The sequence below is a fragment of the Colobus angolensis genome, unplaced genomic scaffold (assembly GCF_000951035.1).
Source record: "Colobus angolensis palliatus isolate OR3802 unplaced genomic scaffold, Cang.pa_1.0 Scaffold147, whole genome shotgun sequence".
NCBI lineage: Eukaryota > Metazoa > Chordata > Mammalia > Primates > Cercopithecidae > Colobus > Colobus angolensis.
The window spans coordinates 7,096,986-7,113,688 of NW_012114566.1; the positions used below are offsets into that span (position 1 = coordinate 7,096,986).

Sequence of the window (16,703 nt, forward strand, 5' to 3'; positions counted from 1 at the left end):
GGGAGGCTGAGGCAGGAGAATGGTGTAAACCCGGGAGGCGGAGCTTGCAGTGAGCTGAGATCCGGCCACTGCACTCCAGCCTGGGTGACAGAGCGAAACTCCGTCTCAAAAAAAAAAAAAAAAAAAAAGAACCCTCTTATTTATCCCCCTTGTTCTTTTCACAAAAACCCTCCCCACACTCTCAGGCTGATGCTGGTCACTTGCGCTGCCTCCAGCACGTGCCCAGTGAGGAATAATGGCCAATGATGAGTACAAGTACTTCCCAAAGACAGTTTTCAGTGACAGGAAAGAGTGCCATCTGTCTAGGCAATCAAAACATGACAGGAAGTGTTCACTTTCCCTTCGCTTTTTTTTTTGAGATAGGGTCTCACTCTGTTGCTCAGGCTGGAGTGCAGTGGCACAATCACGGCTCACTGCAGCCTCGACCTCTTGGGCTCAAGCCATCCTCCTACCTCAGCCTCCCAAGTAACTGGGACTATAGGCTTGAGCCACTACATCCAGCTAATTTTTAAAAAATAGTTTGTAGACTCAAGGTGTCGCTATGTTGCGCAGGCTGGTCTCAAACTCTTGGCCTCAGTCTCTCAAAGTGCTGGGATTACAGGCGTGAGCTGCTGCACCTGGCTCACATTCCCTTTTCTGTCTTCTTTCTTTTTCTTTTGCACCTCTTCATCACTTTTCCCCAAAAAAGCTTTTTCCCCCAAAGTGTTGGGTTAATTTTTTTCCTCCATATTGAAATGTTTGATACTAGGCTTCCTGGTTTAGAATGAGTTGTTTTCCTATACTCCCCTATTTTTTTCGTTCCCTCTTGCCAATATTTTGATTGAGATCCTACACTTTTTTCCCCCCAATCCAGGGCTAATAGAGCATGCCGAATTTCTAGTGGAGAAGAGTTGGAGATGGGCTAGAGGCAGGGATGAGGTTCAGCTACCCTGTTGTTCAGGGAGGTGGGGATGGAGCCGGGGAGGAAACACAAGTGGAGCTTGACCCCAAAGCTGCAGATCTTGGGTTGTGGGAAGTAATATTAAATGACATTATGGTACTTCATCTTTCTTTTCAAAAATTAACCCACTATCTCTCCACTCATAGTGAAGAATTAGGCTGTTTTCTTGTCAACTCTTTGTAATTGCTGCTAATTAGTAATGCATGACTTGGAAATATACTAATTAAAATTTAGAAAGTTTGATTTCAGTCTTCCAAATATAGGTGATTTCAAGTAGCTCATCTGATCTATTACTTTTCTTTTATGACACTAATGCTTTTAGTTCTTTCAAAATGTGGCTAATTAAAAAAAAACAAACAAAATTACCCCTAAATTATGGCTTTCTTGGTGTTTTGGATGATGAAACTAATGTATTACCGTCTGAATTTCTTATTAGATTTTTACATATCTAGGTTCATCTTAAGCTTTGAAACTTAAGAATTTGAAGATATTTTCAATAACTGACTGTGTTGTGCCATTTCATTGCCCTGGCCATCTGACTGTCCCTTTGACATGATTTCTAAATTTGGTTTACAGAATAACTGGAAAGATATTAAGACAAGCACACTCATAAATACATGAATGATCCAATAAACAGGCAACAAAAAAGTCCTACCGAGCTCGGCAAAAGCATTATTTCTTCCTTGTTGAAGGTATCAGCATATGTTACATCTTATGTTGCACAAGTGTGCTCATTAAATATTATGAAATGTACAGCAGGCCGGGAAGCTCTAACCAGCTAGGCAAAGTCACTCATACCTGTGTGTTCGTATTTATGTCGCAGAAGGGAACTGCTTTTCTGGAATGTCTTGTCACATAAGTCACATGCATACATGCCACTCTCTGTCTTCTTGATCTTCTTGCGAGACAGACAGGAATCGGAGTCTGTCATGTCATCTAGGCCTGACATGTAGTCTTGTGCTCCATCAAGCAATTCTCCCTGCGATAGAATCACACAGTTCAATACAGTGACTTCTCTTTGCGCTCACACCAAACAACTTTGTATAGGCTGACATTTGGAGAACCTCAAAAGTGCTTGCTACTAATCGATCTAGTTAAACAATTTCCTTTTCCATGAACAATATATGAGGTCTCACACTGCAACAAAAATATAAACTTCTCTGCTCTGGAAGGTAGAGCTCTTTGTTTTTCAAGGACAGAAAATGGTCAACTCTGAAGGTGAGAGAAAAAAATTTTTCTAAAATCCTTCATTTCCTTTACACCTAGAAATACCCGTAAGTGAAAATTTAACATTGAAATTTGTGTATTTTCCAGTGTGCATAACTTTAGAAATGATCTGTAGCTGTAGAAACCCGATTTTAATTGAATTTTATATTTAGGTACAAAATGTTATTATTATTCAATCTATTTAAATGTATGTCTACCAACTAAAGGCCTCAAGCTATATTTTTATATTTAATTTTCTAATTTGAAATAGGGAATATTAATAACACTTTTTATCAATGTTCTATGTTAAAACAGCCTTCAGCATTGAACAATAATGAATGTGGATCAGTAAATTATTAAATTTCTTGATATTTATTTTGTCTTGATCCAAAGGAGTGCAAACGTGCACGATAACATACATTTCCATTTGCTAGCCCACAGTTCAGTTTTCTTAGACTATGTTTGCACTAATTAATATTAGAGAAGATTAAATAGGCTTAAATACATTTACAAAGAGGGCAGATGTAATGTAAATTAGAATACTGGAACAGCTGTTACAGAGGTGGATGGCTACTTATGCTCCTATTTTGCAAACAAAGATTACATGCTGCATAATGTTAAAATATACTTGCTTTCCTATTTGATAAAGCATAATTATTAACTACTTTGAAGATTTGGTAAGAGGTCATGTGAAATATGGAAGATATTTTAAAAACTACTCTTCAAAATAAACCATTCTGTATAAAACAAAAGTATCTATTAAAATGTGTATATGTATTATTGCAAGTTGTGCACATCTTTACATTTATTTATTTATTTATTTGAGACAGAGTCTTGCTCTGTCTCTCAGGCTGGAGTGCTGTGGCACGATCTCTGCTCAACGCAACCTCAGCCTCCTGGGTTCCAGTCATTCTTCTGCCTCAGCCTCCCAAGTAGCTAGGATTATAGGCATCCACCACTACACCCAGCTGATTTTTGTATTTTTAGGACAGATGGTGTTTTACCATGTTGGCCAGGTTGGTCTCAAACTCCTGACCTCAAGTGATCCACCCTCGTTGGCCTCTGAAAGTGCTGGAATTACAGGCATGAGTCATCATACCTGTCCTGTGCACATCTTTAAAAGCACGTGACTATTATAAACTTTAACTTCTAGCACCTAGATAAGTCCTACCAAATACTGTCACCAATGTGTAATTCTAAAAGCAGATGAGTCCATCTAAATCAATCTCAAAATAAATATTAATTTCTTCTTTATCCCTTTTGTTTTTAAAGCAAATGTGCTTAGAGTACAGTGATTCACTGTTTCATCCATTTTTCTAGCTCACTGACGGTTTTAGGTTCATGTTAAAGTAAACTCTTCCGTTTCTGCTGAGTTTTTTTCACTAAGATTTTTTTTCCTACATGCCCATAATCAGTATAATTACCATCTCTTTTCTTCAGAGCAGAAAAGCATTTGTCTCTTTACCTGAAATCCTTGTTTCCGCTGGTACTTTCTCCTTTGCTGCATATCAGCAAAAGTAGCTGCTCCAGTTGGGTAGGTGTAGGCCATATGTGGTAGGAAGCTCATCTGATCCAGTCCTGGATATGGTCGTAGCCCAGGAATACTGGTCTGGACTGGTGGCATGAAAGTAGCAGGGGGAAATGCGCTTTGAGGTGGAAGAGCTGTGTATAAAGGTTTGGCACTAAATGGGTTCATGCCGAACACTGGGTTAGTGCTTTTGTTGTCCAGATTATTTGAATTTGAAAATTCCTTCTTGATAAAAGTCAAGTTCAGAGGCTCATCTGAGTTTTCAGATGAGGAGGAAACACTATTATGGTCTAAACTGATGCTACTAGCTTTTGTTTTGTTTTTTGTGGCTATAATACTTTTGGGTTCTTTCATTTGTTTTGGTAATGACAAGTCTAAAGGCTCAGCCTGGAGCTCCTCAGAAGAGAAGCTGTTTGGAGTGTATGAACTACTGTGGGAGTTTTTAGAAGATGTGGAGGAAAGATTTAAGGGAGAAGGAGTATTACTCCTGGAGTGGTCCAATTTTTCAACTGGTTTAATATTGGTAAAATGGGAAGGTTTGGTTAGCCTGAGAGGAGGATCACAATTCGTAACACTGTTGTGGAGTTCTGCTATAGATGGTGATGTTATGGAGTCCATAGGTTTTACGGGAGACCTGGGTAATAAAGAGTCTTTTGTGGGAGGGTTACTGTTGGGAGCTAATGGCTTGGAGCTTCTTTCCAGGGATGGGGACCTGGAATTTGAGTACTGGTACACTTTCCGTTGCTCAAACCATTCCTTCACAAATTCCTGAGGAAGGCCCACAGCAATGGAAATTTTCAGCAGTTCATCGGAGTTGGGCTCCATGTTCATAGCATAGTATGCTTTGAGTACAGACATGTGGTCCTTGTATGGGTTGATGGGGCTTGTCATTCCTTTCTCAGAAAGTACAGATGACAAGAGGAGGGCTTTGTTATCAACAAAAACTCCGGCTTTGTTGGGGACTATGTTTTCATGAGGCTGCAGGACCGCCTTGATCTCTTCATTCATCTTACAAAGGTAACGTTCATGCTGATGCAAAGGGATGGGGCCAGGAAAACTTTCTTTACAGAACTGGCATGAAAATGGAGTGGATATGTTGTGGTTCTCAATCATTTTGTCATCGGTGACCAAATCTATTAAAGTACGTAGCTTCTCTTTCTTTATATTACTGATCTGTCTCCTTGAGTCAGTAGTCAAGCTCTGGAGGCAAGCTTTGGCTTCATTGACTTTTTCTAACGTGTAGTCAATAATACTTTTAGTGGCACCATTATGACTCACTACCGGAAGACCAACAGGTGGAATATTAGGAGAAGTAACTCCTTGTTCCTCAGGTTGAGAGCATGGATCCTTCATGTGATAACCTTTCAACTTTGAAATTTCTTCAGCCTTGCAGTCCATTTTTTGCCTGGAAACAGTATTGTCCACAATCTGTAGAACCTTTTGTACCTCACTTAAATTACTATTCATGGTGGGAAATCCAAGTAAAGGGGCTTCCATCCCTACACCTAAGTGCTGCATTGGACTCTGAGCAGATGGATGAACTCCTAAAGGGCTGGTGGCTCCAAGCCCACCATTCATAAAGGGACTAGTGCCACTAAACCCGTGTGTAGCCATAAGAACTTTATAGTCATTGAAGTCTAGTGGTTCTGTTTTAATTTTAAGTAAGCCTGTCTGTTCAGACATACTAAGTGGTTTTCCATTCTCCAACTTGTTTCTTAACTGGGTAATGGCTGAATTAGTAGGAGAAGAAGAAACAGAATTAGGGGAAGAACCCGTCTTGATATTGTTTCTCATTCGGCCATTTACAGAGATTAAACCAATACATTTCTTGCTGCTGATGTGCGAACTGTAGGAACCAGAATGGGAGAAACGTTTCTTGCAGTTTGGGCACTCGTAAGGTTTTTCACCTAAAATGATAATTAAAATTAACGTTACATTTCCTTGATTAGGTAACAATTGCAATTGTCTACCAAGACAAGAATCTGTGAAACCAAATGAAAGGAACACAATGGGGTACCTCTACATTCTAGGTACTTAGATTAGAATTATGTGACCATAACTGTTTCTGGGCTTTATCTACCCTGGGAGGATATAATCCAAGATGTTCACAGTGGAAGGTAAGGGCTATCTATGACTTTTTCGGCTGAGATCCCAAATCTTGTCTTGCCATCGGCAGCCTTGTATTTAAACAGAGTGTCAGATTAATGTGTGGTCAACAGCACAATAAAGATGTCACAGTATTTAAAGGGAAGGGTAGCCATGGCCTTAATCAACTTTGTGGAGATTCCATTGATTCTACCAATCCAACCAGTCCTTTGAATAGCATCCAATTTGATAATAAAATGCTTGGCAGAGCTATCAAACTAGTTATAAAGAGGAAATCTCAGTGGTAGGATTCTGTTCTGTGATCCACGCCCCTCAGGAATCAGGGAATATTTATCATACATAGCTCTTATCCAAAATTCTTCACCCTTGTTTTTCATGGTTAGGTCTCAAAAATTAATATCCTTCAGAATTTGCCAGTTGACTTTCCTCAGGTCAAGAATATTTATTCTGGAGAAGCGGTTTTGAAAGGACAAAAAGGAGCCTCTAGATTTTATAATAAATCAAAGTATTTGTAATTTTTAAGATGTGTAAGCATTTTGCTTCTTTTTATAAGACAGTGCTACTAGTGGTACCCTAAGTCTCATGAAGACAAATCAGGCACACAGAGTTGATGAAATAAATGGATAGTTCCAAAAAGCTACAAATAGGACTGTGTAAATTTTAAACAATCTTTTAAAACTCCCCTAATTAAGTAAAATGCAAATGTGAGCTCCAGCACCTCCGCTACTCACCACTGTGAATTCGCAGGTGTTCTTTCAGATGGTGTTTATACTTGAAGGCCTTGCCGCACTCTGTGCATTTGAACTTGCGATTACCTGCTCCTTGGGTTAGCATTTGGTGCTATAAAAGGAGAAAGGCTGACATCAGTTTTGTGCAGGAGGAACAAAGAAAATTTGTTACAAATATTTTTAAAAGGCCTCTATTTTTCAGACAAGCCAAAAGGTTTGAGTCCATGCTTATTTATCTGTTCAGTCTTTCAGAGTTGCAATAAAAGCGATAATGTTGGTAATAAAATTGGAACAAATAAAAAAAAGTGCTTTCACATGCACATCCAACACTCGCTTTAGAATTATTTCTGTAGTGTCTTTTCCAAAATGTTTCTTTGAACCTTCGGGGACGAGGAAGTATAACTGTAAAGATATTTGTTGTTTTTGTGTTTACTACAAATTCTAAAATATGAACATTCTCTGCTAGAATGTCACAATTCTGTCAAGGAAAAAATATTTTCCTGAAAATTCTGAATAGTCTCAAAAAAACCACCCCCCACATAACAAATGTTATCAATCTTTTTGTATCAGCATAAAAGTATATCTTATACTGAAGCAATCTAAAATGTAAAAAAGAAAAAAAAAAACCCCAATCCCAAACCAAAAACACACAAACAAAAAAACCTTGACTATAAATATTTCATTACATGATGAGCATGTTTAAATATCCTATTCATTGTGCTAGTAGCAAATAGAAGCCTAGTTTTTCCTGACGTGTTGCATATCAGATTTGATTCATTATCAAATGTAAGAGACAACATTTTGGGTTATAGCTGCTTGAGCAGTTTTATCATAGGCCAGTAGGAAAGACTTCAACGACTTTTCATTTTCCTTTTTAGTAGTGTGCAAGGGAGTAGGGACAAAAAAGGAAAAAAAAGTTTGCTGAAAAGACAAGTTAAAAGCAGCAAAGATATAATCAAACACAGCTGACCTTTTTGAACAAGGGGAAAAAAGCAGTGTGACTTAGAATTCTGGAAAAAAAAATGCAGTCATCCACTCTGGATGCTCAAGGTAGGAGGTCAGCCTTTTTCTAGTAGCAATGACACAAAAGCCTTTTGCAAAAAGACAGCACAGAAACGGTATGACAACTGCTAGGGTGTGCTGAATCTTCCCACATTCCTAGTGAGACAGATGGTGTTACATGGGACACAGGGAGGTTTGTTCAAACAGCAGCAACCTTCAAAGATCAAGCAGAGCCCAGCCCGCCGAGCGCCATTGAGGGACCAGCGCTCATATGTTGCTGAGTTGCATAAACAAACAGCAACAGCTGCTTTGTCTCCCCCCACAGCCCTCAGAGGACTACTATAAACTTTAGTTGTGCCACTGTTAATATGATACAATCATTTTAATTTACTAATTGTAAATGCCATGAGCAAATGAGGGGACTTTTCAACACCAAAGCTACCATTCATAATGCGCCAACACAATCACACTTCTGCATGTGAAATTTAAAGCGGTTATGCTAGATAAATATCTAGGCACTTTTGTTTTTCCTAGAGTTTTTGTGCATATAAGCAAGGGGAGATAAATTGTTACATAAGTGCAACCATGCAAGAATATTTTTTATAACTCATCTTTGAAAAGTATTCAGGTGACAAGCCCAATCAGACATAAATGGAATAACTTATATGAGCTGTTCTCCTAAAATAGTAAAATTCCATAATCTAGTATTATCACCATTATTGACTGTGTTTGCTTATTCTCATTTTCCTTATTCAAAGAAAATGAAAGTTATAAGGAAAAACTACGAATTTTGAATACAATATCGTGTTCAATAATTTTAAAAACAGACATGGTGTCAAGACTTAAATTAAGTGATTCCGGATCTGTAGGGCCAGTTATTGTGACTTAAGGCACACCACTTCTGTCCATGCAAACATATTATAATATCAATTTGCAGAGTCAATCCTCCCAGGGGGACAGAGGAGTTTTGCTGTAACATTTAAGGAACACTGTGAATCAATCCTATTCAGTTGTTTTAAAGATTTAAGAAGCTATACTTAACTGTTGAAGACAGAGTTTTTATTTTTGAGACAAGTAAGCAAAAAGAGGGGGAGTAATTTTAACATTTAGCTACACATATGTATATTAAGAAGGGATCTTTTTAATGTACATCCAATGTTTTAGTACTAATCCCATTTATTATATATATACACACACAGATAATATATGTCTTTTTGATTTTCCTTAAAACAATTAGATTTCATGAACTAGTAGCAGCTTATAAAAATACTCTAAGTAATTGAAGGTGTTATATGAAAAATGAAAGAAATACGCACTTCTTTTACTATGACTTAGATCCTATATGAAAAGAAAATTTCTAAGTAAAACGAGGTGAAAAATGGAATTAAAATTGCTGAGATGTTTAATAATGTATAATTAAAATGCTACAATTTCATTCACTTTTTGTGGAACATAAAAATGAAACTAAAGTCAAGTTAAAGTGCAAATAAAATTTCTAAATTAGAAATTAACACACTCATTCGATCGTGAACATAAGACTATTAAATCATATTAGAAGAGACCATCAAAAAATCATTTAGACCTCAATTAAAGCTATTACCATTAAAAGATCTGCATCTTCAAAATGCCATGAAAAATTAATAATGATTGCCAATCAAAGCAATATCGTTTCTCTAAGGGGTTATTATAGAAAGAAATCACTTAAAACCATCCCCCCACCTGATCTGTCCCTGGCTTGTGCGTCACCATATGCCGCTCGAGCTGGGTGCGGTAGGCAAACGTGTAGCTACAGAGAGGGCAGGAAAAGTTCTCTTCATTCTTCTCGTGGCGGTACTTGATGTGCTCCTTCAGTGATGTCAAGCGCTTGTAGCCCCGGTCGCAGTAGGGGCAGGTCAGCAGTTGGGCAAAAGCATCTGGAGTTCCAGGTGGCAGGTCTGTAGCCGAGAGACAGAGAGAGAGAGAGGCAGGCCAAAAGGTCAGTAAATCAATGGCAGCTAATGGGCTGACTGCCCAGGATGGTATGACAGGAATCACTGCAATCTGCTCCACAGAGTGCCATCATTGCGCCCGGCCCCTCGCACACCAGTCCCCTCGCACACCCAGGGCAGACTTGTAGGAATCAGCTCACACTGCGCTCGAAAATTAATTAATTACTTCAACTTTTTTTTTTTGGGGGGGGGACTTAAACCGCTGATAAATGAGGAAATTGTCTTTAGGTGACTGACAGTTCCTATGAAACCTGTAGCCACAGATTACTCAGGAACTCACAGCATAAAGGGGCGTTTCAGGTGTCGGTCGTGGAGAAGAACAAAAGGTGAGGGAGGGTCGGTCTGAACTTTTTTTTTTCCTCAAAAGTAAAATATTTCAGAAAGATAGGAATACATTTAGATATTTTTATCTCTTAGAAATGGGCTCTAATTGTTCTTGTTCTTTATTGGATGTACAAATGACACAAATTTGCTGACAAAAAAATTTCACAATACCCTAAAATTACAGTTCTAATCTTTGCTCATGAAATTCCATGCCTCTGCAGCTGTTCTTCAAATTTTAAGGTAAACACCCAGGCATGTAGTGCATTTGTAATTGTAACAGCTGCAGAGGTCAGTGTAGTGGCTAAAAATGATTTACAGCCTCACCATTTTCTTCTTGCCCATTGGCCTCTGGCGTGCCAAGGCGAGACAGCTCCTCAGGGGCTTCTGGGTAAATAATGGCTGTGTCACTGCGCTGAAGGTACTCCTCGATGCTGACTGCATGACCATCGCGTTCCTCCAGTTTTCTTTTGGCAAAGTATTCCTCAAAATCTGATGTGCAATTTGCATTCTTCACTGAAATCATAAAAGGAGAAGAAACGTCTTTTCCGGGCCTTCTTCCTAGGAGCCCAAGTCCATCTCCATCCTAGCCAGTGAGAAATACTGACTTGCAATAGACTACAAAACCTAGTTTATTTGTAAGAAGTGTTGAAGATGACCAATTATTGACTGAATGTTTATTCTTGTAATATACGCAAGAAGTGGGGGGGGGGGCACTTTCCTTCAATTAAATATGCACATTTTATTTTATTTTTTTCTTCCTGGAATATTAGTCTGTATAACTTACAAAGAATGAAAGAAATTTAAAATGTTTTACATAAAATTTTTTAAAAAGCCAACAATTGTATTCTAAGATCCAAAAACATTAAAGATAATATAAAATTAAGGTTATTTTAATAGTCTATCTGAAATTTCCTTTTCTTTTAAGTAAGGTATATTTAATTTTTCATTGTCCACTAGACTGAACGTCCCTAACCACAGACACATCCTGTTGCTAAATATAAGCTTTTAACCCTTCACCCTCTGAATGTCACAGATAGCCAGGACTATACAATCTGAGACAGATGTAAAAGGAAAGATATTCCTAGACAGATAATAATGCAACTTTGTTAAAAAAAATCACCAGAATGTGGCATTTTATCTTTCCCTATAATTTCCATCTTTAGTTCAGTATTTTAAAGCTGCTGAAAATAAAATTAAGCTCACAACTGATAGAAATAAAATAAAAAGTAACAGAGGGAGTTAAGAAACTGGTGTATGATTTTGATGTGACTTTAACTTTTGTAATTATGACTCTATTCCTGTGAAATGAATAAGAGTTGTAACTCAATTTTAGCAACCTGTGTCATAAGATTTTGTGTATTTGAAACCTCTAGATGTGTTTCTGAAATAAGTTGTGACTTAGATATCCTAAAGAATATTTTTATGGATAACACAAAGTTTGGAGAGTAGCTTTTATATTATTCTTTATTCTAAGTAGGTGAAAAAAGTGCTTTGCTGGTACAATTAATCGTGGAATCCTATTATCATAGTTTTTGAAAGCAGTTAACCTTGGTGCCACTAGATTGTTCACCTTGTCTTCTCTACCATAAACAATATTATAGTATTTGATATAATAATTTTCCTCGGCAACTGTGGCAGGGTGATGCACAAGCAAGCCAGGCAATTTTTTTTTTTTTTTTTTTTTTTAGCTTTCATCATTATGAACTTGGATTTTTGATAAGGAGAATAGAAAGTGGAACCATCCATTAATTCAACAAGTATTTATTGAATGCCTAGTGTGTGATAGGCATCATGTCATGCTCTGGTGAGCAAAACACAGATCTAGGCTCATCCTTTGGGAAGTCACTAGAGAGAATAATACAACTGATACTATCTCCAAAGTAAACACATCATTACAAACTCAGATAAGTATTATGAAAGAAAGTTATATGGTGGTATAAAAAAAGTAACAGAGGAGCCTGATGGCAGCTAGAAGATCAGGAAGGTCTTAACTGAAGAAGCAAGAAGTTACCTAACTGTAGAAGCTGGAGAAGAGCAGCAAGTGCAATGTGGTGACTGAAACAAGCATGGGACATCTCAGGATGTAAAAAAAAAGGATAGTGCTGGAGTGTAGAGGGTGAAAGGAGAACCACGCGATGTAAGGGTGGAGAGTAAGGCGGGAGCCAGGCCATGCAGCAGGTAAGAGCTTGTTAAAGATTTGGGTTTTTACTCTAAAAGAAGCAGGAAGCTATTGAAGAGTATTAAGCAAGGAAGATGGTTGGATGAAATTATGATTATTTGCATTTTTAGATGATATCTTTGGCTGTAGTATGATAGGGATTGGAGGAAGAGAAAAGTAGGTCCTGGGAATCCAGTTAGGAGGTTCCTGTCCTAGGCCAGGCAAAAGATACCGTTAAAGAATTGATGATAGAGATGAAGGAAGTGGGTGGATTTGAGAAATACCTAAGATATAAAATTCCTCAGATTCATTTGGGAAAGAATCTGGTTTTTCAAGTTGGGAGATGCTAAGATCCCTCCTTCAGGTTTAGACTTTCCAAATTTGATGGATGGTAGGTGACATTCATCAAAGCAAAGAACACTAGAATCCTAAAAAGACTTGAAACTATAAACAAATACATGGGACCAAATAAAAGGAAGTGGGAGAATTACACTTTGTGGACCACTAAACTAAGCGCCAGTAATCCTGAATGCTGTGATCTCAAACCTTTCTTTTTTCCTCTGTAACTTCTAATAAGTTTAACAAGAACAACGGTCTATTCCAAGACTGTATTTCCCTCCAAAATAGATTTGGAATGTACAGTAATGGATTAAGATTTTATACCTTGAAATTTTGCTTAAATCTGTTATTAGCTGGACTTAATAAAGAACATGGGCTTTAGATAAGATCACTTTCCTCTTGCTGTACACACAATGTCATGGATGCTTTCCAGTGGATACTTATTGGTGATGACTGTGATGATGTCATTTAACTTGCATCACTGAGGCCCTATGGAGTATGTAGAAACTGTCAGCTTGCATAAACTGTTTGCTTATTGTTTTGGATCATCAAAATAACATCAGATCTATAAAAAAAATTACCTTTTACTTTTGATAGGAAGAAAAGATAAAAGGGGCAAAATGGTGGAGCCATGATGAATGTCTTTTGAGTAACTTCACTGCTTTTATCAGTGACTGACTTCTTTTTCAGTGCTATGACAGCAGAAAGTAATGTAACAGTTCCTTTCTGAATTCATATCTACTTGAGGGTTGCCAATGGTTTATGTTAAGGGTTAAGACACAGTTTAAGTTTTCTGAGAATATTGTCCTACTTGATGACCTTAGTGTAACCTAGTAAACATAGATGGATGTACATTTAATATCCTAATTTTATCTTGATATTTCAGCAACTATTTGAATGATCTGGCTATCTTTGCATGAATTTTCATTTGCATATGAATGTTTCCATCAGAAATGTAATCATATGCAAATTCAATTGGATTTGCATTAATAGCCTTTTGGCTTAAAAGGGAGGAAAATTCTGATTTTTCTGGATAGGCAAACAAAACTGCATCTAGATACACTACTGTTGCTTGGAGAGGCAATTCAATTGCTAGATCAAATTTGGCCATGCTAGATTTCTATGTCAAGTGTGATGGGGACAAAAGACATCAAATCATGTGCTCTCTTTAAGGATCCATCTTTGATCATCTTTGTATCCTGGGCATTGAGTATATTGCCTAGAAATTAGTAGGCTCTCAAGGATCATTTATGGGATGAAGGTGGAATAAATTATGTCCTTAACACTAATCTTGGTGTAGAGGTCTTTTAGTAAAAGGAAGCATAAAATAAGATACCTACAGCTGAGCTAGGGACTTAGACCTAATATTCAGGCAACTGTAGAATAATTATTTGATAAACTGTGTAATAGTGGTCATAAATACTTGCAAGAGTTTGATAGGGCTCAGATAAGTATTCAAAAAGGGTTTTATGAAGAAGATGGCACTCAATCATTTAAATCCATTTGCTCCATCTGGATATTTCTTCATGCTGTATAGATATGCTGTTGTTTATATATCTCATATACCTAGGGTCACTTAAGTGGGCTAGAGTTGAACCTCCCAGAAACTAGGTATCACCAGCATGGATCTAATGTAGTTCTTCCCTGAGGTGCAATAGGTGCTAGTAATATACAGTTTTTCTGCCCAGTACTTCAACATTCACCTTGTCCTAGGAATGGTTCTCCATTTCCCGACTGCCAAGCCTTATGGTACCCAAGGAGCTGCTGTGTTACCACGTGATCCTGCTCCCCTAGCCACAATTGATCTCTGTTGCTCAGGTGAGCCAATCTTAGTCCTCTCTTCTCCAGGCCAACTTGTTGATTGGTCCAGGGTAGCCAATAGATCCAATAAAATTCAATAAATCCCTTCCTTATGATTTTAGGACTTTGTTCCAGAAAAAGCATCAAGGCAGTTTTTTTTTTTTTTTCTGCCAAGTGACTGTAGCTATAAAATGTAGAATGAAGGAATTGTTATTTTCCATCTAGAAAAAGAAGATTTATGAAGAGAGAGAATAAAGCAGACATACAGAGAAAAAGCAGACAAGATTGCATGTTCTGACAGTTAATTTCTAGCTCTTCTCATTCCTGAGGCTGAGATGCACCTTGCAGCGGTTTTGTTGACTACCTTCCTTAAATTCTGTGAGCCAAGAAACTTCCTTTTCTTCTTGAAGGTATGTTGTGTTTCAGTCTCTTAAAACTACAGTCACCCTAACAGTTATAATACTAGGACAAATGATGGGATTCAATTTTGGTTACTCTCAGAATTGTTGGGAAGAACGAAGTTTTGATTGTATCTGAAAGTTTGTATGTTTGTTTTTACAAAGATTATGCAGTAATGTGTAATGGATATAGGAATCAGGTAGAAAAGTAGCAGAAAGGTTGTAGAATTCTTCACTGAATTTTTCTAGTGTAAAATCAACCTCATTTTCCTTCTTTCTGTAATCCTCTTCACTCCCTGGTCTCCTTGGAAGAACTGCCAAAACACACTGACAAAGGATATTTGCATGGTATTTATGATCAAACAATAACAAAAATTCACAAGAAGCCTCAAGTAATTTCTTCCCATACCTTCTCCAGAGATTTTGAGTAGTCCTAAAATTTACCCTAATGTCTTGCAAATATCTCTCAACCTTCCCTAAGGTTAGATAACCTTTTCTTTATCCAAACAAAGAATATCTAGCTTGGACAACAAATCTTGTCTCTATAGAAAGTAAAAGAACTAGCCAGGCATGGTGGTGCGTGCCTGTGGTCCCTGCTACTGGGGAGGCAGAGGTAGCAGAAGTGCTTGAGCTTGGGAGGTCGAGGCTGCAGAGAGCTGTGATCACACCACTGCACTCCAGCCTGAGTGACAGAGTGAGACCCCCATCTCAAAAACAGAAAAAAAAAGAATGTTAATTAAAAATGTTTCCTCATGACCATGTGTATTTTAATATTGTTTGTTAGGGTGAATTTTCAGGTCCCTTTTTGTCAGGAAAGCCTCAGTTCTCTTGGCAATATGTTGGTCACTCTTACTAACATTGCTTATTAATGACACTTTTATAAATATCTTTATGTCTGTGTTAGATATTGATTTTTTAGACAGATACCAATAAATATCAATATAGACTGGCTTTAAAAATTATTGCTTAAAAATCAAGCAATGTTAACAGAACTCTAAATAAAAGAGAAATATTGGTCCCCAAATTAGTCAGCCCCCATAATCAAGTTGCTTTAGAATTCTTTCTCAAAGATACTTAAAAGTGGGCTTTGCTTAGTGTTTGCAAGTAGTGAAATATAGACTGGGTACTTATTCTTTATCATTTTCTGTTTCCCTTTGGTATTTATTTTCTTTATTTGTAACAAGCCTGTGTTCACATTGGAAGACAGGTACTCTATTATCACTGGTTTAGTGTCCTGCATGCTTTTGATTTTCATAAAAAAATTGAAAAAAATTGAATATTATGTTAAGCCATTTAAGTAAACATCAAAATGAATAAATAATTCTTTTTCAAAAGAAAATATTTTGAAAGGTACAGAGGAGCTGCAGCAAGTATACGTAAAAAACTGAGTAGAATCATCCATCCATCACCTTTTTTTAATAACTGTTTGTTGAGTGCCTACTAGTGCCAGTATTCTTGGAAATTAGGACTTGAGTGGTTAATTTTTTTCCTACTTCTGTGATTCACCCATTTGGAGATATATACACATAATGGTTGTGACTCTGCAATATACAGACATGTAAATATATATATGTATAATAGGGCATCTCATATATACACACACACGCTTCCCCAGTGTAATGTAATGTATGTAACGTAAATTATGTATTTATCATATAATCTGGCTTTTGCTCACTTCACTATGAAAGGCAAAAGGACCTGAAGAAGCAATTACAAATCTAGGTAACTGTATTTATCATCTTTTTGAAAAACAGTCTTTTTGTTGACATCTCAGATGAGAAGAAAACACAGAAAACTATTTTGAATGTAGTCATTTGTATTGAGTTTGTTAGTTTAAGGAAGCACGTATTCAGCATTTGTTGAGGTCTATAGATTCTCATGGCTGCTTTGTTTAAAGTTGACTAATTAATAAATGTAAGCTTTTCATCATTAAAACTGCATGTATGCATTTTTGCAGAAGGCTTCCAAAAGACATGTTGGCACTAGATACCTAAAAACAACCGTGAGGGAAGAGGATGATCTTTTTTTCATTACACAGCTACATGGGCGGCCTCACAGAGCCTCCAACTGGTACAGAGGCATGGATAAAGCCAGGTCGTCAAGAGCAACAGAAAAGTTTTCTGCTTTTCCTGGGAATTAGTACAGCATCTTGGCTGCTCCCTCCACCCCTGCTCTGAACATGGCTT

General features: G+C 37.4%; 1 protein-coding gene across 4 annotated transcripts in view; it reads right to left on the reverse strand.

Moving 5' to 3' along the window:
- The window catches only part of ZEB2 (zinc finger E-box binding homeobox 2), a 137,152-nt gene that overhangs the window by 10,852 nt on the left and 109,597 nt on the right, over window positions 1-16,703 (reverse strand). For all 4 annotated transcript variants that reach the window (XM_011935706.1, XM_011935704.1, XM_011935705.1 and 1 more), the window contains 5 exons: window positions 10,147-10,335; window positions 9,230-9,444; window positions 6,512-6,620; window positions 3,612-5,581; window positions 1,739-1,919 (listed from right to left, as the gene is read on the reverse strand). In XM_011935706.1, the coding sequence (XP_011791096.1) occupies window positions 1,739-1,919; window positions 3,612-5,581; window positions 6,512-6,620; window positions 9,230-9,444; window positions 10,147-10,335 (2,664 nt within the window). The remainder of the gene's footprint in view (window positions 1-1,738; window positions 1,920-3,611; window positions 5,582-6,511; window positions 6,621-9,229; window positions 9,445-10,146; window positions 10,336-16,703) is intronic.